We start from the raw sequence: 25,396 nt of genomic DNA, 5'->3' as shown, positions 1-25,396 counted from the left end.
ACACTGATGGTAATAGCATACTTGATCATTATATATATAATTTTCCTATAGTATTGAAATATTGTACAAAATAATGTATTTAAATTGGTCTTACTACCAGTATACATATTTCACTGAAATAATGAACTTGTATCATCCTTAAAGTTTGCTCACAGATAACAAACTTAACATTTGCTTTTAACATTACATATAGGATCTGGCACGAATTGTCCAAAATCTCGCTTACTAACAAAATTCCTGAATTCATTTAATAAAATATGGTATGATATGACAACAAGTGTCAGATCTTTTTTATCACATGCTTTTAAATGAGCAAATTTAATAAATATTTGCGCAAACATAATGATATCATCCCGAATGTTGCACACATTTACATTTCGTGACGTCATTTGACGTTGCAACATCATTTTAGCAAAATAACAAAATGCGATTGGTCAATAAACGAAAACTAAGCCAATGAAAACGCTTAAAAATGTTGTATTACACATGTGTGATATAAAAAAATATGTAATGGTTGTATTACATGGGAAACAGGGTATAGCATGTGATAAAAACTATTATTAAACATGAGTCTCAGATCTAATTACAACTACATTGCAGTACCATAACATAAATCATGTGTCTGACTTAACAAACATGTACATTTATACATTTGTCTAATACAGATTGAAATGGATTCCAAGTTGTTTTTTTTTCAAATATAAATTAAATTTCCACAAAATATAACGATAAGAATTACTGGCCCCAAATCATGCAATCAAAATAATTGCTCTTAAAGAAAAAATTATCATAAAGAGTATATGTATTTTAAATGTACACAGTTATTTACTGTAAATAATAAGGTAGCTTATTAAAATATTTTCACCATTAATAAATGCCTAGCAACAACAATCTAACAAATGAAAAAAAAAATGAAGCAACAACTGTGGTATTATTGTTGAGCTGGACATGGCAATGTTACATACATATTTTGAAAGTTCATGTGTCTATTTTCGTATTCCAATGAGAGGACAGGATGTTAGTGGTATATGTACATACTATTGATGTTTGTATGATTATGAGGAGTTGCATGGTATTTTTTATGGATTTAGCATGTGTCTGCGGAAAAACTGGTTTACACTGTGTAAAATATGGTGATCAGACATTGATATTTGTATAAGAACTTTTTGACTTGAATTATCAGATATATGAAGTCTGTGTGTCTGCCATTTCCTATGGTAGTGGACAATGTGAAGTTAAATAGCTGCCAACTGTGAATGCATTTTGAAGCTATTACTAGTTGTCCAATTTTCATAACAATTTTTTGCGCGTGATTGAGTCTGCTTGGATGAAGACCTGAGTGACTTGACCTTATGGTCTGTTGCCTTACCATAATTAGGCAATTACATATTCTGTTTATTGTCACCACTTGATGCTTTTTTCTCTAAACAACTATCATTTTCTGCCTGCATGATTTTATCTTTGAACGCAGTAGTTTGCACTGCGATTGATTGTTCAGTAAGCACAAGGTTTTGGTGATGAAGAGTTAACATACATATATAATAGACACAACACATATTAAATTATTGCTACCAAGCACTTGTATCTTTTTCCACACTTGAAAGTCAATTACATAAATGTGTAATATTTCATAAAAAATATGCTCAGATTTACATTTTGTTGTGAACATGTATTATAATGTCTATCTCCATTATTATACCCCCCTTCGAAGAAGAGGGGGTATATTGTTTTGCACGTGTTGGTCCGTCGATCGGTCGGTCCATCGGTCCATCCACCAGATGGTTTCCGGATCAGATAACTCAAGAACGCTTAGGCCTAGGATCATGGAACTTCATAGGTACATTGATCATGACTGGCAGATGACCTCTAAAGATTTTCAGGTCAATAGGTCAAAGGTCAAGGTCACAGTGACTCGAAATAGTAAAATGGTTTCCGGATGATAACTCAAGAATTCTTATGCCTGTGATCATGAAACTTCATAGGTACATTGATCATGACTGGCAGATGACCCCTATTGATTTTCAGGTCAATAGGTCAAAGGTCAAGGTCACAGTGACTCGAAATAGTAAAATGGTTTCCGGATGATAACTCCAGAATGCTTACGCCTAGGATCATGAAACTTCATAGGTACATTAATCATGACTGGAAGATGACCCCTATTGATTTTCAGATCACTAGGTCAGAGGTCAAGGTCACAGTGACTCGAAATAGTAAAATGGTTTCCGGATGATAACTCAAGAATGCTTACGCCTAGGATCATGAAACTTCATAGGAACATTGATCATGACTGGCAGATGACCCCTATTAATTTTCAGGTCACTAGGTCAAAGGTCAAGGTCACAGTGATAAAACACATATTAACACAATGGCTGCCACTACAACTGACAGCCTATATGGGGGGCATGCATGTTTTACAAACAGACCTTGTTTATGATAAACTCTGGGAATTCCTGGCTTAATGCATGTGCATACAATTTTGTTCCAGATTAATGTGTGCAATGTGCATTGGCTAATCAGGGACGACTCTCTCTGCTTAGACTGGAGTTTCATTTAGAAGATACTTCCTGATTTAAAGAAAAAAATCCATTAAAGCTATATTGTTGTCCCAGGTTAGCTTGTGCGGACTGAATAGGTCAACCAGCAACAACACTTAATTAGCATTAAGCCTATTTTTCCCAGAGCGCAGCTGCATTGTTAACATGTGATGCCAAATTTGAGTTGATTTAATCCACTGATCACATTTGTTCATATAAATAGATACAGACTTGTGATTGTTTTAATTCAAAAATAATTATGTCAGAAACAATGTTGTACACTTGAAGACTTTTCTTACGCAACACTTTTATAAAATTAATATCTCAGTTATGAGCTAAGATTATGATTCAAAATTGTACATGTTATCATTTGACTACATAATATTGTAGGCAAGCTCACAATAAAATCATTCATCTGTTATGTTCTGACGCTTTCACGTCGGGGTTTGAATGGTTTCATATTTTTGTACCGGTATGTTGAAATGTTGAATCACAAATTTATTTTTAATTTATTTCAATTTCATCATGTTAGGTGGGTTCTTACACTAAGAAACCATAAATTTATTAAATAAGTATCGCTCATATGAATATTCAGAAACACAACGGCACATTTTGGCAAAAGTCTCCAAGTGTTGTACAGATGGACTGTACGCTCACAGCTTTGTGATACATTATTTAATCAATAAATCAATCAATAAAAAAGGATTTTCAAATTTGAAGCAACCATGTTCAATATTTCTACATTTTGGGATCAATCATTTGAATAATTGTGTATCATGAATGTATGCTGTATAAGCCTTGATGCATTTGGCAATGAAACAAGTGGCTTTGCATATTGATTATTACACACACATTTTATTTGAATACTTATGTCTATTTCATATTCACCTTGGTACTATCTGTCTTATATGTTTTAAATTGTCAATTGCTTTTGAAATCAAATGTTTGTTTTCAAACTAATGATGCAGGATAGTATTAAAATGTAAAATGCAACATCTAACATTAGTTTATATAGTTTTTTATCCTCATTTTCTGCAAAAATATTAAGATTGCTTTCCTGAGCAACTATGGCTGCATCGATGCTTTTTTTTTATCCTACCATCACGCCAGCATTTAAGAAATAGAACACTAAATCTGATAATATTTGGCGAACTTCAAACTTGTTGAACACAGCAAGTCCTGCCTAGTATAGCGAAAGTGTTTTATATAATGTTCATGGTGTCATTTTGATGTTTGAGTGTCATTGCAACAGTTCTCCATTTTCTTTTGTTTATACTTTTGAAATGAAGTAAAAACATTCGAAACTGATGGGATAATAGAATACCAGATAATAAGATTTCTTGCACAGCATGAAAACAGGAAACACTGGCCATTGTTCGTGGTATGCAGGTCGCTCAATTTAAATTTCAACACTAACTGATTCAACACTAACTAGTATTCTCTATATACATAGTCACTGCAGTTAACACACAATTTCCTTCTACATTCTATAAACATAAAATTAATTTTGACCAAATTAATAAGATAAATAATTGTACTCACAGCATTCACCTATTTGGCAAAATAAATATCCAGTGTTTGTGTTTTCCCTTTAGACAAAAGCCTTTTTCCCAAATCCTAAACATGTCTTATGTCAATCAAAATGAGTATAAAAAGCATGAAATTGCAGCTTTGTTAGACAAACAATTAAATGATGTTTGTTTCTGACAATTTAAGTCATTAGTTGCAAAGGAAAGCATTCATTGATGCATTATATTTTGCAATAATTACTTTTGTGAATGAGTTTTCATGTTTGTAGCAAATGTTGAAGGTTGCATCTGGAACGTCTGTATCTGATTCAGAAAATTTAACCCTTTGCAAGCTGGGAAATTTGTTGTCTGCTAAAATGTCGTCTGCTGAATTTCTAAAATTAGCATTTTCTTGATTTTTTTCAAAGAATACTATCAGAATAGCAAACAGTTTGGATCCTGATGAGACGCCACAGAACGGCGTCTCATCTGGATCCAAACTGTTTGCAAAGGCCTTCAAAATTCGGTTCCAGCACTGAAAAAGTTAAAAGCAGACGCAACAGTGTCAGGCGCAACCTTCACAATGCAGTGTAAAAATGTGCAAGTTACTTAAAACATGTTTAATATCTCTCTTCTGTTTCATTTCAGTGCGACTGTCGGGGACCAGTGACTTGAACTATGGAATTCTAGAGCTGTATGTTAATGGCCAATGGAAGGCTGTATGTGATGAGCATTTCACTGAGTCTATAGCGCGTGTCGCCTGTCGACAGCTCGGATACAAGGATGGGCGCTTCCAACCAGGTACCTTTGAACTCGTGTTTTATGTAGTGTTTTGAAGTTAATCTATTTTGTTTGATGTTCTTTTTTTACAGTCTGGTAAAATATATTTATTCTTTGAAAACTGTGAAAATATTATTTTTTTTTTACTGTATTCTTATATGATATGTATTCATAGTTTTAATCTTTCTATATTTGCATTTAAAATGATTCTTATGGGTTTTTTTAACTTGTTTTTCAGATTATTTCTTGATAAATTAAAAAAAAAAAGTTTTGAAGACTTAAAATAAAAATCCAAAGATTAATTGTTAAGATTTGATACTATTTCTGTACCCAGGTTCGGTCCTTGGTCCCAATGAGAGCGATGGGATCTCCATTACTGACTTGAGATGTAACGGCGATGAGGCATCCCTGGACCAGTGCAAGTATCTAATCGGAGAGTGTCATACTAGCAACTACGTCACCGTCTACTGTAATGAGTCCATCATTGTAGAGAAAAGTATGAGCAAGCCTTTTGACATTGTTTTTTAACTCACATATGGGCCGTGATTTGTGAGTAGGGGGTTTAATGCATATGCCTAAAGAATTGTCCCAGATTAGCCTGTGCTAATCTGGGACAACACTTTCTTAGCAAAAATCCAGTTTAGGGGGAAAGTGTCGTCCTTGATTAGCCTTGACTGCACAGGCTTATTTGGGACAACACTTTACACACATGGATTAAACACCCTTTTGCACAGAGCACGGCTCATATATGGGTGCCTTCGCGACTTTATGAATATCTGTTAAGAGCTTTTCTTGGTATCCTTTATTAAAAACATATATTTAATAAAACAAATAATATGCATCAATTAATGCATGTACAATATATAAAATGTGTGTGTCAGTCTATAAAGTGCATAGCTCCTTTATAGATTGTACTAGCAAACATCTGATGAAACTATAATTACGCAGTGTAAGGAGAACATGAGCATATTTTAAGGTCGATCAGCTCCTATGATTTGTTAGAGTGCTATTATCCTTTGGTTCATAGAACAACATTTTCTGAGAAATTTTCATTTTAGTTATATATCTTATAAACAAATGATTTAAACTTGATTATCTACTGACTGCAGTCTACTTATAGGCTGAATATGTGTCAATTTTGGGGTTTCAGTGCTGTGAAAATTCTCTTTAACTAATACACATATGCAATTACATTCTTAATGTGACTTTCCTCTGTAATGAAAGGATCTTGCACATACTGTCAAACTGTTTCTGCTTGTGGATATCTTTCAGGAAGTAATTATTCCATTTTCTTGTTCCCATGCTTACGATCAATTGACAACAGGCATTATTTGAGGTTATCAATAAGCTTTACTTATATTCTCAGGGATAATTTTAATTTAATCTGCGTCCTGCGTCCTGTACGCATAGAAATCGCAGGGGACGCAAACATTTGCTATATTATATATGCGTCCCGTGGACACACAATCCTAAGAGTGTATAAATTATGATACTGAAAAATATTTCGTTCAAGGAGAAAAAAGCATTTAAGACAAAAAAACATGCAAATTGACCCCAAATTGCCGCCATTTTGCTATTGCACAATCAATAATTTGGGTCATTTGAAAGCTTAATTTTGTATTCAACAATAGGAAGCGTCATTATGAAACGGAGCATGGGTTGCATAGCACTATATTTTTCTGACAATTTTGTAATTTTCTAGCAACAAATTAACAGTCCTCGTGCATTTCATGTTAAAACATGCCAAAATAAGAAATCATGTAATTCTTCCTCGGGGAAAGCCTGGGCTTTTAATTTGAATGATGAATAAAAAACTTGTACTGCTTTGTTTTAAAATGGAAAATTTTTATGTTAATTACGCTGCATCTTAATGGCTACAGTGGTTGAGATATGTCAGTAAAACTGCTCCTCATAATGGTCAAGTGCCGGATTATTGTTTGTCGCACTACACACGCGTGAATGTGATGAACAATGGCCTGTTTAAGTCTTGAAAATAATCTAGTTATAAAACTGTTGAGTTGAGTTTTAAATTTTCCTATTTAATTGCGACTAGATAGCCATGTGATGTCATTAAAATGTAGAAATACCCTGATCCACTATGTTTTTTCTTCTGCTCATAGATGGGACCCATACCTTTTCTCTGGGATCCATAGATTTAAAACCTATGAGTCCCTGGCACTAATATACTTTTGATTTATAAAATTATCACTGTATTCTTGTGAGTGTATGACAGGTTGCTTACAATATTCATGAATGAGTTCATAACCTTTCAGTCAAATGAACAGTTTTCATAATTTACCATGTATTTAAGATGCGTTCTGGAAAAACGGGGTGTAATGCATTCTGGCAAAGTGTCATCTCAGGTTCTGGAACGACACTTTACGCACATTCACAAAGCCCAGTTTTCCCACAGTGAGGATTATTTCATTTCCAGGCACATTTGATATACGTATATCCTCCGGTCTGTACTATGGGTCACTAGAGGTCAACAAGTATGGCTTCTGGGGGCCAATATGCCCGCATGGCTGGTCTAACAGCACAGCAAGGGCTGCCTGTAGGCAGCTCAATTACATTGGGGGAGTCGCGTACAACGGCACAAGTCGTGTAGAGGCACCAATGGTACTCGGGAACTTTAAATGCAGCGGGGATGAGAACTCTGCTCAGAATCTCAGTGATTGCAAGTACAGCAAGTTCAATGATAATATCGGCTGCCAATACTCCATTCAGAAGAGCTTTCAGAGGCCCACCGCTGGCGTCCTGTGTTATAACCATGAAGGTATAATCAAAATAACAATCCAAATGATGTTGCTGTTGGATCTTTTTTTTTTATAGATATAAGCCTTTTGTTAAGGTGTGCCTATGCTTTTCATAACAAAAGAAAAAAAGAGCCATTTACCACCAATTAGTTTCATTCAAATATAGTTTGGTGCAATTGTAACTTATAAAAGTGAATTTAGTTAAGACAAGATGGTATACAAGTTGTGTTTTTTTTCATTTGGAATTCTAAACTGAAATTCAGAAAGTGATGTTAACCCTTTCAGACCCAGAATAAAAGTGAAAATAGCTATATTCAATCAGCATAAAACCTGAACAGCCTGTGAGTGACTAGCAGGCTGTTCAGGTTTGATACTGTTTGCTTTTCATCCTTATCTATGGAGTTGGAAATGAAGCCTTTAAAACTTAAATGTTTTAAGGAACTTGTCTTACATTTAATGTGATTTTCTAAAGGACTTAAATGTATCAAAATGCCTATCTGAGTGATTAAAGGGTGAATATTGACCCATTGTAAACATTTCAGAGGGAGTAAAATTCCGTCTGGATGAAGAGGGCCGTGTGCAGATCATGTTTAATGGAGAGTGGGGTCGGGTCTGCAACAGTAGCTGGGGAAACAAGGAGGCAGGCGTGTTCTGTCGTCAGCAAGGTTACATTGATGGCATCACCAAGACTTTCAGTTCCCGTCATGATGGTCATGTCTGGATGAACTACATCGCCTGTACTGGGAATGAGAATACCATACTGGAGTGTACCAATACGTGGACGCCTGGTTCCGCAAATTGCGATGACGCTGGTGTAACTTGTCTGAAATCAGGTAGGCTGGTTGGATAATGATGTAGACGATTTCTTAAAGAAGTTGCTATTGGATGATTTTTGTTTGTTGTTTTTTTTAATCTTTTTTTATTATTAGCATATGGGATAACCTTGAAAGCTGTCATTTAATAGTACACTTATATTGAATTGAATGCTGTCTTTTACCTTAAATGATAAAAAGTAATTGTGATGATATGCCCTAAATCAGATGTCAACTAAATCCTTTTGTTTGTTTTAGAAGTATAAAAGTTCATTGAATGTCACTTAATTTTGAATTGCTTATTATTGCTCACCTCGATTATAACTAGGTGATATATTTATAATGATATAAGTTAAAGCTTTGTAGGAAAATCTCAAGATAATGTTTTCATCAAATTTGTTAAGAATACATTATATATGTTAACATTTTAAACACTGTCTTTATACTGGCTACTCTAAATCTATAAGCAAAGAACTCATTTTTTATGGTTAAGAGCTCCATTAAAAGATCTTAAAATATTTCCAGATAAGAAGTACATCACTGTTTAAATTTTTTGTTTTGTTAAATCATGCAAATTGAAAAATTGAAAAGGTTTGCACATATTGTAATCTTGTTAATGGCTCAATAAACAACTCGATCTTTGTCAATTAGATAAATGGGTATAAATCCATGTTGACTGATGTTTTTGGTTCAATATCACATTGGATCTCCAAATCAAGTTTGATTGAGCCATAAACAACAATAAATGAACCTTGTTCTGGGACAACAGGGCTAAATTTATGTGTGCAGTCTGATAAGGCTAATCAAGGAAAAAAAAATTCCGCTTTTATTGTATTTTTTGTTTAAATGAAATCTCATCTTCGCAAAAATCCAGAATAGGCAGAAAGTGTTGTCCCTGATAAGCCTTTGCAGACTGCACAGGCTTACCTGAGAAAACACTATATGCACATGCATTAAGCCCCCTTTCCCCAAAGAGATGCCTCAGTCTATGATGATTTCCTTCTCGCTGCAGTGATGCTGACTAGGGGAGACTACAAGTCCCACGGTGCTGTAGAGGTGAACATGAACAACCATTGGGGCCTCGTGTGCAACAAGGACTGGGACCAGAAAGACGTCGGTGAGTACAACCTTGTCAGTCTGTATGGGATCAGAGAGATGTTGTTCAGTGAGTACAACCTAGTAAGTCTGTAATCACATAACCTTTTCCCACTTAAGAGGCAAAGTGAAAATGTGCACACAGCATAAAACCAGAACAGCCTGGGAGTAACTGGCAATCTGTTCAGGTTTTATGCTGTTTGCTGATCATCAGTACCTAAGGGTTGGAAAGGAAATCTTTAAAACTTGAATCCCGTTAGAAAGGTCATTAATAAAATTAACCTAGTGTGGGACTACAAATGCGTCAAAATACGTATCTAAGTGGGAAGAGATAACCAGAAAATTATTTACATGAGCTAGGAATATGCAGAGCGTTGTGGTAAAAACTTGAAGATGTGAGTTTTATTTCCAGCCTTACCACAAACCTTTTGTGTGGGATTGGTCAGGCAATTATTTTTGTGGGCTGTTTTCCCCTCAGTCAGATTAAATTTGGGCTATTGTCAGTTACTGGCATTAGTGTGTGTTACTATTAGTTTTGGTGTAGCAGCGTATGTACAAAAGGGGGAGATTATGTGTGCAGTCTAAAAATGCAACCAACTAGTTTATATTGTTGCGGCAGCAGTAACTGAGGTTTTCTCCTTTGAAAAAAAAGGATGTAACAGTATTGGTTGTGTGTAGAAATAACTTCAATCATAATGAAACTTTCGAGAGGTTTTAGCAGGCATTCAGGAAAGTATGTTTGATTTTTGGCTTGATTGCTTTTATGGTATTTTTATCTTTTGCCCTTTCAGAAATAGTTTAAGAAGAACTTGTGTGACCACCAGAGAAACGTATGCCGTGTTAAAAACACATCTGACAGAGATCTTTGATGTTTATTTTGCTCTCCAACATAAACATATTTGACAGAGATTTTTGATGTTTATTTTGCTCTCCAGCATAAACACATCTGACAGAGATCTTTGATGTTTAATGCTCTCCAACATAAACATGTCTGACAGAGATCTTTGATGTTTATTTTGCTCTCCAACATAAACACATCTGGCAGAGATCTTTGATGTTTATTTTGCTCTCCAACATAAACACATCTGACAGAGATCTTTGATTTTTATTATGCTCTCCAACATAAACACATATGACAGAGATCATTGGAAAGAGATCATTGATGTTTATTATGCTCTCCAACATAAAGACATCGGACAGAGATCTTTGATGCTTATTATGCTCTCCAACATAAACACATCTGACAGAGATCTTTGATGTTTATTTTGCTCTCCAACACAAACACATCTGACAGAGATCGTTGATGTTTGTTATGTTCTCAAACATAAACACATCTGACAAAGATCTTTGATGTTTATAATGCTGTCCAACATAAACACATCTGACAGAGATCTTTGATTTTTATTATGCTCTCCAACATAAACACGTATGACAGAGATCGTTGATGTTTATTATGCTCTCCAACATAAAGACATCAGACAGAGATCTTTGATGTTTATTTTGCTCTCCAACATAAACACATCTGACAGCGATCTTTGATGTTTATTTTGCTCTCCAATATAAACACATCTGACAGAGATCTTTGATATTTATTATGCTCTCCAACATAAACACATCTGACAGAGATCTTTGATGTTTATTTTGCTCTCCAACATAAAGACATCGAACAGAGATCTTTGATGTTTATTTTGCTCTCCAACATAAACACATCGCATTCGGACAGAGATCTTTGATGTTTATTTTGCTCTCCAACATATACACATCTGACAGAGATCTTTGATATTTATTATGCTCTCCATCATAAACACATCTGACAGAGACCTTTGATGTTTATTTTGCTCTCCAACATAAACACATCGGACAGAGATCTTCGATGTTTATTTTGCTCTCCAACATAAACACATCGACAGAGATCCTTGATGTTTATAATGCTCTCCAACATAAACACATCTCACAGAGATCTTTGATGTTTATAATGCTCTCTAACATAAGACATTTCCTTATAACAGAGTGTTCTGCACAATGAAATTTACTGCTTTTATCAGTAGGTATTATTCTATATTCTGGAGATGAAATAACATTCAATATCATTACTTCTTTCCAATCAGACAACAAATTAGGTTTAAGAAAGCACTTTTTTCATAAAAAATAATGTCTTTCATTCTTTATAAAACTCATATGTATCATTACGACAGATGTTGTGTGCAGACAGCTTGGTTTTGAGACTGGATTTCCCCTACACAATGCCCCATATGGCTACATAAAGGCTCCTGGGACCATGGAAGCGGTTCAGTGCAACGGCAACGAGAAAAAGATCACTGACTGTCCACACAATATTCCGTATGTCTCTATGTGCTCCATGGATTATGCAGCCGCAGCCTGCTTCAATCGCTCCACTTTGGAAAAATACAGTGGTGTGTACCCTCATAATAACAGTTAATGCATATTTGACATATTTACAATGGAACAGAAAAAGACACGATTTAACATTTGATAAGTACTATGGTTTCTTAAATTTTGCAAAGCTAAAACTTACATTTGTGCCGTGCACTGTGAAAAGGGGGTTAAATGTATGTGCTTAAAGTGTCGTCCCAGATTAGCCAGGAACTAGCCAGGAAATACAGTTTCCGCCTAAACTGGATGTTTGCTAAAAAGAGACGAAAAATACGAAAAATACCATAAAAGCGGAAAGTGTCGTCAAAGATAAGCCTGTGCGGACTGCAAGGATAGCTTATCTGGGACAACGTTTTATGCACATGCATTAAACCCCTTTTTCACAGAGCACGGCTCATATTTAATAAATATTTGAGAAAGTGTCCTTAAGTGTCCTTGACCATGTTTGACCACATTATTTTAGCCTTTCAGGAAGCTTAGGCATAAATATTTGACAGACATAACTTGAAAAAAAGATTTGTTTACTGTCATCAATGTTTTACAGACTTAATCATAAGTAAATCAAAGATATGTAATGTTTATCTCTAGTGCCCTCCTTCTCCATCGCTGGTAACCGGACCCTAGGTGTTGTTGAGGTATCCTACCTGAACATCACCGGGCGTGTCTGCTCTGAAGGCTGGGACGACTTAGATGCCACAGTCCTCTGCAAGCAGTTAGGATTCTACTATGGTAGCACTTTAGACTGTGTTCGTTATATATGCAGCTCAAGGATTATTTGCCATTGACCATGGCTGTGAAATAGAGTTAGTTTAAAAACAACAACACCATGATAAGGGTAATCTGATTTTATGGTACAAAAACTATTACAATGCCAATTTAAGTTCTAACAGTATGATCTTATCAATACTCGAGAATGAAAACATAAGAATCCATGAATACAATTCTTATTTTTGACTACTTCACCTAATATCATCCGCATATTTAGAATACAAATGAATATGCTTAGCACCCAACTGATACACACGACTACACTTCACTGATTAACACATTCCCTTCCACTCCAGGTCAGGCCTACAGCCACTACAAATGGAGCACAGGTAGGGGAGAAAACGCACCATTCTGGACATCACAGGTCAATTGTTCCGGAAAGGAGACATCCTTGGACCTTTGTCCGATGGTCAAGTACGGTCAAGTGCAGGACTGTCCTAGTCGAAATTATGCTGGCGTCTTGTGCTACCAGAAATATGGTTTGTTAGTCTAAATGCTTTTGTAGTGATATTGTGGTACAATCTGTGCATGATGTTTGTAAGGTTGTTTCTCAACATTTTTATGTCAGTATAGGAAAAGTGTCTGGCAATCATTGACTTTTCAAAATAAGAATTCAATACTTTTCTCATGTTAAATGTGTGTGTTCTATGTAAGCGTTACCTTGAAAGAATCTCAAACTTTTCTCTCTTTTTTCATAGAATATTTTCTATTTTATGCAATTTGTTTTGTATATGATGAGAAAATATTTCAATATATTTCAGGTGTGGACATCCGTATTATGGGTGGCGGAAATGAGTATGGGCGTGTTGAGATATCTGTGGATGGGGTCTGGGGAACAGTATGCAATCGATACTGGGACTTGAATGATGCCAAGGTCCTGTGTCGCTCCCTTGGCTACAAAACCGGGTACCCGCTTTATACAGGAAAGTTTGGCCCACCTCCTGATAAGATTTATGCGGCTAACTTGCACTGTAACGGTTCGGAAGATTCGCTACGTAATTGTTCACACGAGGGATTTGAACCTTCCCCCACCGATTCTAACTGTGATCACTCGAAGGATGCGGCAGTTAATTGCTACAATTCAGGTGAGAAAGAGTTACACTGTCAGCACACTTGGTGATACTTTTCAGACAGTCAGGCAAACATGATTAAATTTTCAGAACATTTGCTCACATAAAGACAAAACCCAATTGAATAGCCCATAAATGATAAATCAAATGGAAATCATTTTAACATTTCATAACATTGTCTGATATAACGGCACTTTGGTGTTTCAATTAAACTTAACAAATACTTTCAAATGCGGCTCAATGTGTAAATATTAATGGTATGTGTACCACATAACCTAATGAGGCATTTCAACATCAATATATTGTTGCCTCAATAAAGAGAGTAAAATCATAAGCATGTAAACTAAACAGCACTATAACCAAATGGCAACACTAATAATAGCTTTGATCCATACAACAGAATTGGAATGACTGGCATCAACTTTTTATAGGCATGAAAGCATATAGAAACGCAAGCATTGACACACCTACACGGTTTGCATCAGAGCCATTTTATAAATTGATAAAGTACACCAGAAATAAACCTTGACATTAAATACCCACTGTCTAGAAAATTGTTTGTAATGATATGAACAGTTTTCATTTAAAGGGCAGTTACCAGTGATGGAGAAAGCGGGCACTTAAGTGCAACATTATATATCATTGATGGGAATCAGAGCTTTTTAAATACTACAAATTTTGTTTAATTCAAATTAATTATCAGGGTTAACTTCTTAACTTTAGATAACACGTAACGGTATTGCTGTTTTTGGCCAGAAATTCCAATATTGTCTGCATATAGTATTATAAATAATTCCTCATAATCTGGACGAAATTGCAAACTTAAATGTTATCATGCAAATCATCAATTTATACGTAAAAAATAATAGGACTAAGGCGCCTTGTTCTTATCCCATTTGAAAAGTACAGGTAATAATATCACTTAAAGCATTATTTAACATTACATTAGGCATCTCACATGCATTGAGCCTTATTGTCTTAGAGACCCGACAGCTCACTAGTGGTAATGTATTGCAGTAAAGCTCGGTTCTGCTCACTAGTGGTTATGTATTGCAGTTAAGCTCGGTTCTGCTCACTAGTGGTTATGTATTGCAGTAAAGCTGGGTTCTGCTCACTAGTGGTTATGTTTTGCAGTAAAGCTCGGTTCTGCTCACTTGTGGTTATGTATTGCAGTAAAGCTCGGTTCTGCTCACTAGTGGTTATGTATTGCAGTAAAGCTCGGTTCTGCTCACTAGTGGTTATGTATTGCAGTAAAGCTCGGTTCTGGTGTTGGCAAGCACATCACCAATGGACCTGTCCTCTACTTTGACTCTACAAGAAATGTGTGGGAGGCAGTGTGTGATAAAGGATTCAATGACAATAGTGCCACGCTGGTCTGCAAAGAACTGGGTTTTGATGTAAGTTCAGGGCATTTGTATGCTTTATATGACAGTAGCAAAATACGGGGATCATTCCAAAGCACTATTCTTTTCAACATGTGTTTATGAACTTAAGGGCTGTATTGTGTTTTCTTCCATCCACCAAATCATGATGTCTGGCCTTATCTGCAGCCACTGAAATAACCAATGATGTTGCAAGCTTCATACTTAGATATTTTAATCAATATTTCGTGTTTAAAATTTAGTAATAGTATTATTTAAAAAATTGCACAGGAATATGAGAATGATTTATATTCTTAAAGTGTAATATTGTTTTAAAAGTACTTTAACCCATTTATGCATAGCGTCTAGAAAAAAAGCCTTGGCAAACAGCATAGAACCACATGATGCGGCGTCTCATCAGGGTCTGCGCTGTTTGCTTAAAAGAATTTGTGTAAGAAATATTCTAAATATAGAAATAAATATACAAGACATCCCTAATTTTTTTAATAAATTGATCCAATTTAGAAGGATGGGAGAGTCCACTAGGCATAAATGGGTTATTATATTCAAGTTTGAGTGGAATTTTACATTTTCTTTATTTTATCTATGTATTGGAAAAGTACTTATTTCAATAAAAGCTTATGATATTTGTATCAGGTCATGATTATGCAAATTATAATTGCATACTAATTGGGTTTATTGTCCCCTACCAGTGAAACTGGAGGTGTCTTATGGTTGCGCTCTGCTCTGTCTGTCAGTCAGTCAGTCAGTCTGTCTGTCACACTTCTGGATCCTGCAATAACTTAAAAAGTTCTTCATATTTTTTCATGAAACTTGAAACATGGATAGATGGCAATATGGAGATTATGCACTTCATTTCATTTCGTTCCTACGTCAAGAATTCTGGTTGCTATGGCAACAAATAGACTAGAAATATTAACAAATAGACTACAAATATTGCTGAAAATAGTGGATCCTGTGATAACTTTAAAAGTTCCTCATATTTTTTCATGAAACTTGAAACATGGATAGATGGAAATATGGAGATTATGCATGTCATTTCATTTTGTTCCTACGTAAAGAATTCTGGTTGCTATGGCAACAAATAAAAATTAAAAATCTGACAATGGTGGAGTTTCACCGGTAGGGGACCATAGTTCATGGCAATCTCTTGTTTGTAAATATAACAAGAAATATCTTTAAAAAGATATACGGCGTTGATTGTGGTTGCAGTTAATGAAAGGTAAAGACTTCAATGAATGAGATCAAAGATAGCGAATGTCTTTTTCTTAGCAGTTCTTAGCTGCTGCAAACGCAGTACGGGATGATACGCGGAGTTTTCGCGGCTTATTTTACATTATTACATATTGCTGGTCATAAACGTATAGATACAAAGCAGAAAACCAAAAGAAGAATGAAAGTGAAATTAAAACATATGAGTCAATCGGCCACACGTGAAGTATCCGTACATATTTTAAATATTTATACGCGCGTTCTTCGAACAAACCTGTTTTAGTGGTTTGTCTGGCGTTGCTATTTGATTCGATTATTAACAGTATCGAGAATCATTGCGCTCATGCTTAATTCATTAGTCAATATGATGGCATAATTCTTGTTAAATTAATTAAAAATAATATTTATCATGGTATTGTTGTAAAACACATTAAGAATCTATTATTGACATACCATATGATATCACTGGATATCTTCATTTAACATCTGTCTGGTCTAAAGAAAATTCCAGTTCACGCTATAGCGTCTTTATTATGTAACGATTTTTTCCTGGCCGCGAACTCCGATCAGCACATAGGGTAGAGACGCATCGATGACCTGTATGTAAACTCTGACATTCACACACAGTGGCCGCAAATTGACCCGATATACCTCGCGAGTTGAAATGCAATGCATTAAAGTGAGTATTCGCTTCCACTGCTCTCTATACTTTAACATGTTAACATGTTGACAGGAATATGGAAGTTAGTACTAAATATGAGAACATAGCCTTAAAGTGCAAAAGTTCTCGCGCTGAAAATCTTCTGAAAATAAAAGGTGGACGCACAAACTGTATTGATGTCGAGATTGAGTGTAAAACTGTTCTATCTATTAAGCCTTTTCATTAGATATAAATTGTTAAATGCTGAACACGCAGTAAAACAGTGTTACAAAGACGCGGACATGTTTCCAATGTTCTGGTCGTATTCTCAAATCAGCCAATGCAGTCAATGAAGTTTATTCATCTGTACTTGGCCGCGGGAAGTTTTATTTGGATTCTATTGGACGCTAACAAAGGTCAGGCTAAGGTGAAAAGCTGGCGTATACAGCTAATGCCGAAAAACCCAGGTCATGTGGGTAGATTATCCTTACAGAATAATAACATATGTGAAAACAATGTTTCCAGCTTGTTAATTCACAATCTCTGAGGTATTATGTCTAAGGCCAAATTTTTATTTCTTATGTCAGCCATGTTTTCTGTAATCTCGGATGAAGTTCTTATTTTCTATGTAAGTCTTAAGTTTTTGTAACTCTTTCTTTCTATGCAAGTCTTATTCTCTATAAAGTCTTATTTTCTATAAATTCTAATTTTATTTAAAGTCTTATTTTCTATAGAAGTCTTATTTTTCATAAAATTCTTATTTCATTTTTTCTAAGTCAAGGAATGGGTGGGCAAATAAGGAAATCTTAAATAAGATCCCAAAATGGCGTCATGTGATTTTAGACTGGGCGTGCAATCCTGAGCTCTGCTTTTGGCACGATACATGAGGAAATCTTTGAGAACAACACGCTGTCATGCTCGGAAGACGCCACCTCTATAGACCAGTGTCTCATGGCCGGGCAGTGTAACCAGTCCGACTCCTATGCCTCCGTGGCCTGCTACATGAACTCTGACCTGCCTCTCACTGAGGGTTGGTACATTCGTACTGTTTTAGGAAATGATGCGTGTTTTAATTCTCCCGATATTGTTAAATTGATTTTTATAAAACCGTTGTTTTGAAATGGTTTAATGTTTGGAAATTCACAATTATGTATTTAAATGAAATATTTCGTAGATTAATAATAATTTTTGTTTTGAAAATGAAATATTTTGTAGCTTAATAATTTTTGTTTTGAACAGTTCATTTGACCAATGTGGTCATTATTGTTAGACTATATGGATGTTTAACTGTAAAGTCTTTAAAGAGAATTTAAAGAGGCACTGTATATAAAAAGGTTGTTAATTTAAATTCATTATCTAAACAAAGACAGTCATTCTTCTGGACATATTGTAGTTTACCATGTACAGCTGAGGCTATCTTGTTGGATTTAGCATTTTAAATATCTCATAATGTAAAATAAGCAAATATTTTAACCAAATACATACCATATTTAAATAACACATACATTAATTATACATTTATATATAGATTGCATATACACATGTAAACAATACGTATAATAAAACTATTAGAATAAAATGAAAGGATCCCAAAATCATATTTAAATAGCATATTTCACTTGTTTTTTCAAAGACTACAGCTACTCGATTGAGAAAGGTTCTGCTGGGGACTATTCTGGTGTGGTTTCCGTGCGTCACTACGGACTGTTTGGAAAGATCTGCTCAGAGGGATGGGATGATATTGATGCATCGGTAATCATATTTGTTGCATATGTTACTATTCTAAATGATATTTGTTGCATATGGTACCATTGTTAATCATATTTGTTGCATATATGTTACCATTGGTAATGATATTTGTTGCATATGTTACCATTGGTAATGATATTTGTTACATATGTTGCCATTGATAATGATATTTGTTGCATATGATACGATTTATACCAATACGAGCTTTTCCATGACAAAAGCTGTCTTAATTATTATTTTTTCATTTAGTCATTTATACATTTTATTTGCCCCCCCCCCCAAAAAAAAATAATTAAAATTAAAGGTAAAACAAAAAAGTTGTTTCTAATAATATCTCAGAAATAATGGATTAGGTAGGTCAGCCTAAACTTTTTATACAATACTGAAGGTACCGTGCTTGAATAAGGATGTTCAATGATCTTCAAAATGGCTTAACAACACATGTTTCTTTATAAGTTAAAGTGAATGTAGCATTGTATATAATTATAATTAATGGTAGCAAAAAATTATCGAAAAATAAACCTGGACTTCTAAAATAAAGTTTAGGGTTAAGACCAATAAATTACGTTCATAGAAAACTAGCAACTTATTATGTTGGGCATAAATTCTGGTTAGGTTGTCAATACAGCCTATGGTATTGTTTTTGCTTCATTTTTTTGGAATGATAAACCCTTTCAGCGCTGGAACCGAATTTTAAAGGCATTTGCAAACAGAACGTGGCGTCTCATCAGGATCCAAACTGTTTGCTATTCTGATAGTATTCTTTGAAAAAATCGAAAAAAATGCTAATTTAAGAAATTCAGCAGATGACATTTTAGCAGACGACAAATTTCCCAGCATACAAAGGGTTAGGGTCATTAATTTTTTCTGCAACACATTCCTATAGCAGCATAATCTACAACTATTTTACTTTCAATACGTGTTGGTTATCATGGTGAGTTTCAAGTTTCAACTTTCAACCAATAATTTTAACGTCTGATTAAAAAGATAAGGAATCTGATTTAAAGTAAATGGAAAGAGCTTTCTGTGATCTTTTTTGAAGCTGATATTTTTAACACATATCTACCTAAATACCTCTTATTGAAATAATTGTTTTAGTGTGTACTGGGTATGTTTTCAGGTACTTTGTCGCAATTTGACCTACCAGCATGGCATTGCATTCCCGCAGGCAGACAATGATTTCTCTCCCTTGATGGGACGTGGTCCGTACTGGATGAGTGATGTCAAATGTACAGGTCACGAACCGTCCCTAAACAACTGCGTATTCAAAGAGAGACTAGACGAGAAAAATTGCTCAAGCCGAATGCATGCAGCTGTCCTATGTTACAATGACAATGGTGTGGATTTGTAGTTTGTCGATTGTTTGCTTTCAGGTCCTTCATGATTTTAAATCAATGGAATCCTGTATGAAGATCTTTATTTGTTAGTGTTATTGTGATGGAATTATCATAATGTCTACTCAATTAAGCAAACAGATTTTTTACAGTACACTGTCATTTTACTAAAAGTTATTGAAACGCAGGCATAGCAACAATTGTTTAGTATTTTAATAAGTAATAACTATTTCTATGCTGGAGTTCAAACTTATTTCTCATATCTAATGAATCTGCATATGAAAGTTTGGAAATTCAACAATTCTTTTGTGTCTGTACAGGAATTGACTACCGAATAGTAAACGACAAGAATCCAAACGTAACGTCAGAGGGACGCGTAGAAATATCGATCAACAAAGTTTGGGGAACAGTCTGTGATGCATCCTGGGACGACTATGACGCCAGGGTTTTCTGCCGCCAGCAGAATTTCCATGATGGATACGCCATCAAGGGAGGCTATTTTGGTGAGAGCAAGGTCAGTCCAATCTGGATGAGCCATCTCAAGTGTGCAGGCACTGAAGCCAGTCTCGACAAGTGCCCACACCGTGGGTTCAACAGCGGAATAGTGGACGGGTCGCTGGGATGGTGGAAGTGTAAATCACACAAGGACGATGCTGGAGTGCTGTGTGTTAACAATTGTAAGTGGAAAAAATTAGTTTCACATATATCGCTTGTATTTTCTTTTTGTGAATTTATTTAAGCAAGTCTCTAGAAAAACAGGCTTAATGTGCGTAAAGTGTTGTCCCTGATTTGCCTGTGCAGTCCAGGGAGGACACTTTTGATGTTAAAATGGATTTTTGTTTAGAACAGACATCATTTGAACGAAATAATCCATAACAGCAGAAAGTGTTGTCCTAGATGAGTCTGTGGGGACTGCATAGGCTTGTATCTAGGCAGATACTTTACACACATGTTAAAAGCCCAGTTTTCCCAGGGACTGGTCCTTTTATAATTGTTTATCATTCAAATAATACTTTTTCTTTTATACCTAATGATAAAATATGACATTTCTGCAATAACAGCAGTGAAAATAAACAAATTGTTATTTTCACAGTTGAAAATAACAAAATTTCTGAACTCCTTTTTCTTTTTTTAGATTATCATAAATAATTATATATATATATTTTCTATGATCACGAGTGAATTAAAATCGACATTCCACTGAATCCAACAAATTTTCTTTTTATTTTATGCTTTTTCACCGTTTATTTACATTATAAAACAGTTTAACTGAAGAATTTTGCTGGTATAATGACGTCACTCGTGAAAATATAATTTTCTATTATAACTCGTGAAATAACGATCTTACACTGACATGAACAAATATCCTCTATTTCACACTTGTGATGAGCAGGAAATAAATTAAATTAGCCAGACTGGCAAGAGATTATTAGAACAACAATATGATATATGTAAGCAATCTTAGTATGTACATTTAATTGGATTCAAAAATATTCTGACGAATATACTCCTGCAACAGATGCATTTTTTTCGCTTACGGGAGGAGAAGTTATTTTACGGATCAATTTATATATTTTTGTTTTAAGAATATCTTACATAGTGGTGATTTTTTGTGTAAATTAGTGTAAATAAGTACGGCATTTGTGCCTATAACATTTATTACAACATTTATTGCCAATAATGCAAAGCTAATTGTTTTAATTAATAACTGATCAGTCTGATCCACAACTGATCACAGGGGAAAGATCACAGGGACTGGGCAAATACGCGAAACTTTCTGGTTTTGAATAAAAACAAAACATAATCAAAATATATTTATTTTGTGGTTTTTCTAATTTGCTTATTTAGTGGAGAATCAATGTAATACGATATTTGACGACCTATCCCGCAAACAAGTTTATTGGAAGGCGTAGTGGTACGAAAACGTACAATGTATTAGTTTATTAATAGACATATAATAAAGATCGCTATACACAACTTCACCAAATAGCAGTACATAAATGATGTCAGCCGGAATAGCTCAGTTGGGAGAGCGTAAGACTGAAGTTGTTTACGCAACAATCATCTGAAGGCCCCCGGTTCAATCCCGGGTTCCGGCACGAACGGAACAGTTCGGCGGCTGACAATTTTTTCAGTCAGGTTAATAAATATAATAAAGCTTTATTTTATGTTAACATTTTAATATCCATTTTACTACAATTGGACATTTTTATTAAAATTAATGGATGCCGCATGGTGACAACGTTAATTAAAATTTCATACATCACTTAAATATCTTATAAAGAAATACACGTGTTTTTATATTAACAAATAAATGCAAACAACACATCTATTATCAATGTATTTTTATGGTTGTCTATCATAGGCCCTAAGTACTAACCCTACCACATATAGAGTGCGAAGCGCGACACGTATTATTGATTGTAACAATGAGTTGCGATAAAGGAAGCAGCCGCTTATCAAGGAGGAGCTGTGTCCCAGCAACCCGTTTCCCTAGAGTCAAGCACTCCTCGGAGTTTTTTTTTAAGAACCACATATAGAGCGCGAAGCGCGACACGTATTACTATCCAGATGGTATTGGCCCTTTAGCATTATCCGACCATTACGTCAATAGTTATCTTCCTTAGAATTTGAGAAATTTTGAAATCATTGTTCGAAGTCCAAAATTTTCATCCGATTGTTCCCAAATTTGCACAGGTTTTTTTTTATCAATGAGAACCCAACCCAAACTCTATATGAGCAATATCGGACCATAAGTCCAGAATTATGTCTCTTTGAATTTAAAAATAAAAGTGAAAAACTGCTTTGTTAGGTGATTGATTATGTCAACATTTTTCATCAGATTCTTTCCAAACTTACAGTGTCTTCATATCAATGAGCATTTTTACCTCATTTAAAATGAGAAACATCAGGACAATAAGTCCAGATTTTTTTTCTATTAAATTTGACAGAATAAACTAGAAATGGCAATGCAGAGGCCGACGTGTATCCCCACGCCGCATGTTTTACCCAGGGGGCGCCCCAGGGTTGGTAATTAGGCCCTGCATAGTTGAGATTGACCGTATTGTCCTAAGAGATGTTCATTATCAATTTGAAGTAAATCAGTGTAGAAATGAAGAAGTTATGGTAAAAGGCAATTTTTGGTGGGCGTGGTCTATGTGGGCGGCATGCCCCAGGGTTGATAATGGGGCCATGCATAGTCGAGATTGACCGTATTGTCATAAGAGATGTTCAGTATCAATTTGAAGTAAATCAGTGTAGAAATGAAGAAGTTATGGTAAAAGGCAATTTTTGGTGGGCGTGGCCTATGTGGGCTGGCATGCCCCAGGGTTGGTAATGGGGCCATGCATAGTTGAGATTGTCTGTTTTGTCATAAGGGATGTTCAGTATCAATTTGAAGTAAATCGGTGTAAAAATGAAGAAGTTATAGTAAAAGGCAATTTTGGGTGGGCGTGGCCTATGTGGGGGGGGGGGTGCCCCGGGGTTGGTAATGGGGCCATACTAAGTTGAGATTGACCGTATTGTCATAAGAGTTGTTCAGTATCAATTTGAAGAAAATCTGTGAAGAAATGAAGAATTTATAGTAAAAGGAAATTTTGGGTGGGCGTGGTCTATGTGGGCGGGGTCGCCCCAGGGTTGGTAATGGGGCCATGCATAGTTGAGATTGACCGTATTGTCATAAGAGATGTTCAGTATCAATTTGAAGTAAATCGGTGTAGAAATGAAGAAGTTAAAGTAAAATAACATAAAAAAAATGAGTGAAAATCTCTGACCCGGCCCCACCCCAACCCCCATAACTTTTGACCCAGGGGTCAGATCAAAATTCCAAATAGTGCAGGGTCGCACATATGCTCATAGCTACTATGTGTGTAAGTTTCAAGGTTCTAGTGCTTATAGTGTAGGAGGAGATAGTGGCCAGGACGGACGGACAGACAGACACAGACAGCTGAGATAACCACAATATCCCCACGCTTTTCAAAAAGCGTGGGGATAACAATTTCCACTTGTTTAAAAGATTTCACAACTTTCGTCTGAATCTTTCCAAACTTGCTAAGTGTTTTTATTTCAGTATTACTCGACCCTATTGAAAATGATGAATATTGGAGCAATAAATCTATTATGATCTTTTACTGAATTGCAAAGTATTGTGAAATGCAGCTTCATACATGCCATACGTCCCGGATTGTCCGGGACAGTCCCGGAAATGAAGAACTTGTCCCGCTGTCCCGGAAATCTGTCAAATGTCCCAGAATTTACAAAATCCATATATACATGTACCTTATCTTAGGCTTAACTGCACCTCGAATCTGTGTATATCTGCGGCGTCTCCATGACAATGCCTACCCGAATAGGCAGACTACGCTACGTGTCAAAATCGATCAATTAACAGGGGTCCTGTTATCATATCGATTGTCTCACGTTCGCGGTCAAACCGAAAAGGCGGCATTGTTTAATGTGGTTGTTAATTGACTTTAATCTACTACGTCATTATTTCCCGCTGCGTAAGGGCTAAGGATAGTTGTTTACACATCTGAAGTCCAACATCGCTGAGTAAAAAATTAAAAGCAGTTTATGTTAGCACGTTTAAACGACAAAGAAGTTGAGTAAAAAAGTAAGCATATAAAAACGACATCCTCACTAGGTTTATTATTGTCTTGTTCTAAAACCCCAGTAAACATAACGTTAAAAATAATAAGTGAATTTGAATTGCGTTCGCCATGTCAAAACGCCCAGCAGATTCGTCCACTTGTCCCAGCGTGAATAAAGGCGTATCAACAACTACGCGTTACACACCGGTCTTAATAACAATAACGCAGTGACGTCACCATCTATGTTTAGAACGCTTACACTGAAAACACATGGCTTGTATGTAGTAACGGATGTAGTAATGTTTCATTTGACGTTAATAGATCAAGTGTATTTCGGATAGGCTTTCGAACTTTTGCTATTAACGACGCGAAACAAAAACAAAACGTACCAAAAATGCATATGTCTATAAATATCGCTACATTTTATACATGTCCCGGAAAATCGGCAAAAACCTACACAGTTCTGTTCCATTTATGAAAACTGCACAAGGATGCCAGTAAAAAAAGGAAACCAATGTAAATAAAATGAACTATGAAATATTTGGGGGTTACAACACAAAATCATAGATAATGGTTATTTGGGGGTTATAACACATCATAAATAATGGTTATTTGGGGGTTATAACACAAAATTATAGATAATGGTTATACCAGTATCTCTTTCTATTTTGTTTAAAATAATCGGCCAATATATTAATATTTACAGTAGAAAAAAATCGTCATTGAGTGCCTAATACACTGAAATTCCCGACGCCCTCTGATGCTTTGCATCA

The 25,396-nt window shown here is 35.3% G+C and overlaps 1 protein-coding gene across 3 annotated transcripts in view; it reads left to right on the top strand.

Annotated features, from left to right (window-relative positions):
• LOC127876077 (deleted in malignant brain tumors 1 protein-like) overlaps positions 1-25,396 on the top strand; it is an 89,762-nt gene that overhangs the window by 50,187 nt on the left and 14,179 nt on the right. For all 3 annotated transcript variants that reach the window (XM_052420986.1, XM_052420985.1, XM_052420984.1), the window contains exons 25-38: positions 4,691-4,843; positions 5,157-5,318; positions 7,257-7,598; positions 8,121-8,411; positions 9,403-9,507; positions 11,681-11,899; positions 12,468-12,608; positions 12,944-13,126; positions 13,409-13,732; positions 14,969-15,114; positions 17,795-17,981; positions 18,585-18,703; positions 19,821-20,037; positions 20,355-20,711. In XM_052420986.1, the coding sequence (XP_052276946.1) occupies positions 4,691-4,843; positions 5,157-5,318; positions 7,257-7,598; positions 8,121-8,411; positions 9,403-9,507; positions 11,681-11,899; positions 12,468-12,608; positions 12,944-13,126; positions 13,409-13,732; positions 14,969-15,114; positions 17,795-17,981; positions 18,585-18,703; positions 19,821-20,037; positions 20,355-20,711 (2,946 nt within the window). The remainder of the gene's footprint in view (positions 1-4,690; positions 4,844-5,156; positions 5,319-7,256; positions 7,599-8,120; positions 8,412-9,402; positions 9,508-11,680; positions 11,900-12,467; positions 12,609-12,943; positions 13,127-13,408; positions 13,733-14,968; positions 15,115-17,794; positions 17,982-18,584; positions 18,704-19,820; positions 20,038-20,354; positions 20,712-25,396) is intronic.

This window comes from Dreissena polymorpha, chromosome 4 (genome assembly GCF_020536995.1).
Source record: "Dreissena polymorpha isolate Duluth1 chromosome 4, UMN_Dpol_1.0, whole genome shotgun sequence".
NCBI classification, from domain to species: Eukaryota; Metazoa; Mollusca; class Bivalvia; order Myida; family Dreissenidae; genus Dreissena; species Dreissena polymorpha.
Note: the sequence above shows the minus strand (reverse complement) of the source record. Positions and strands in the feature narration are given on the sequence as shown.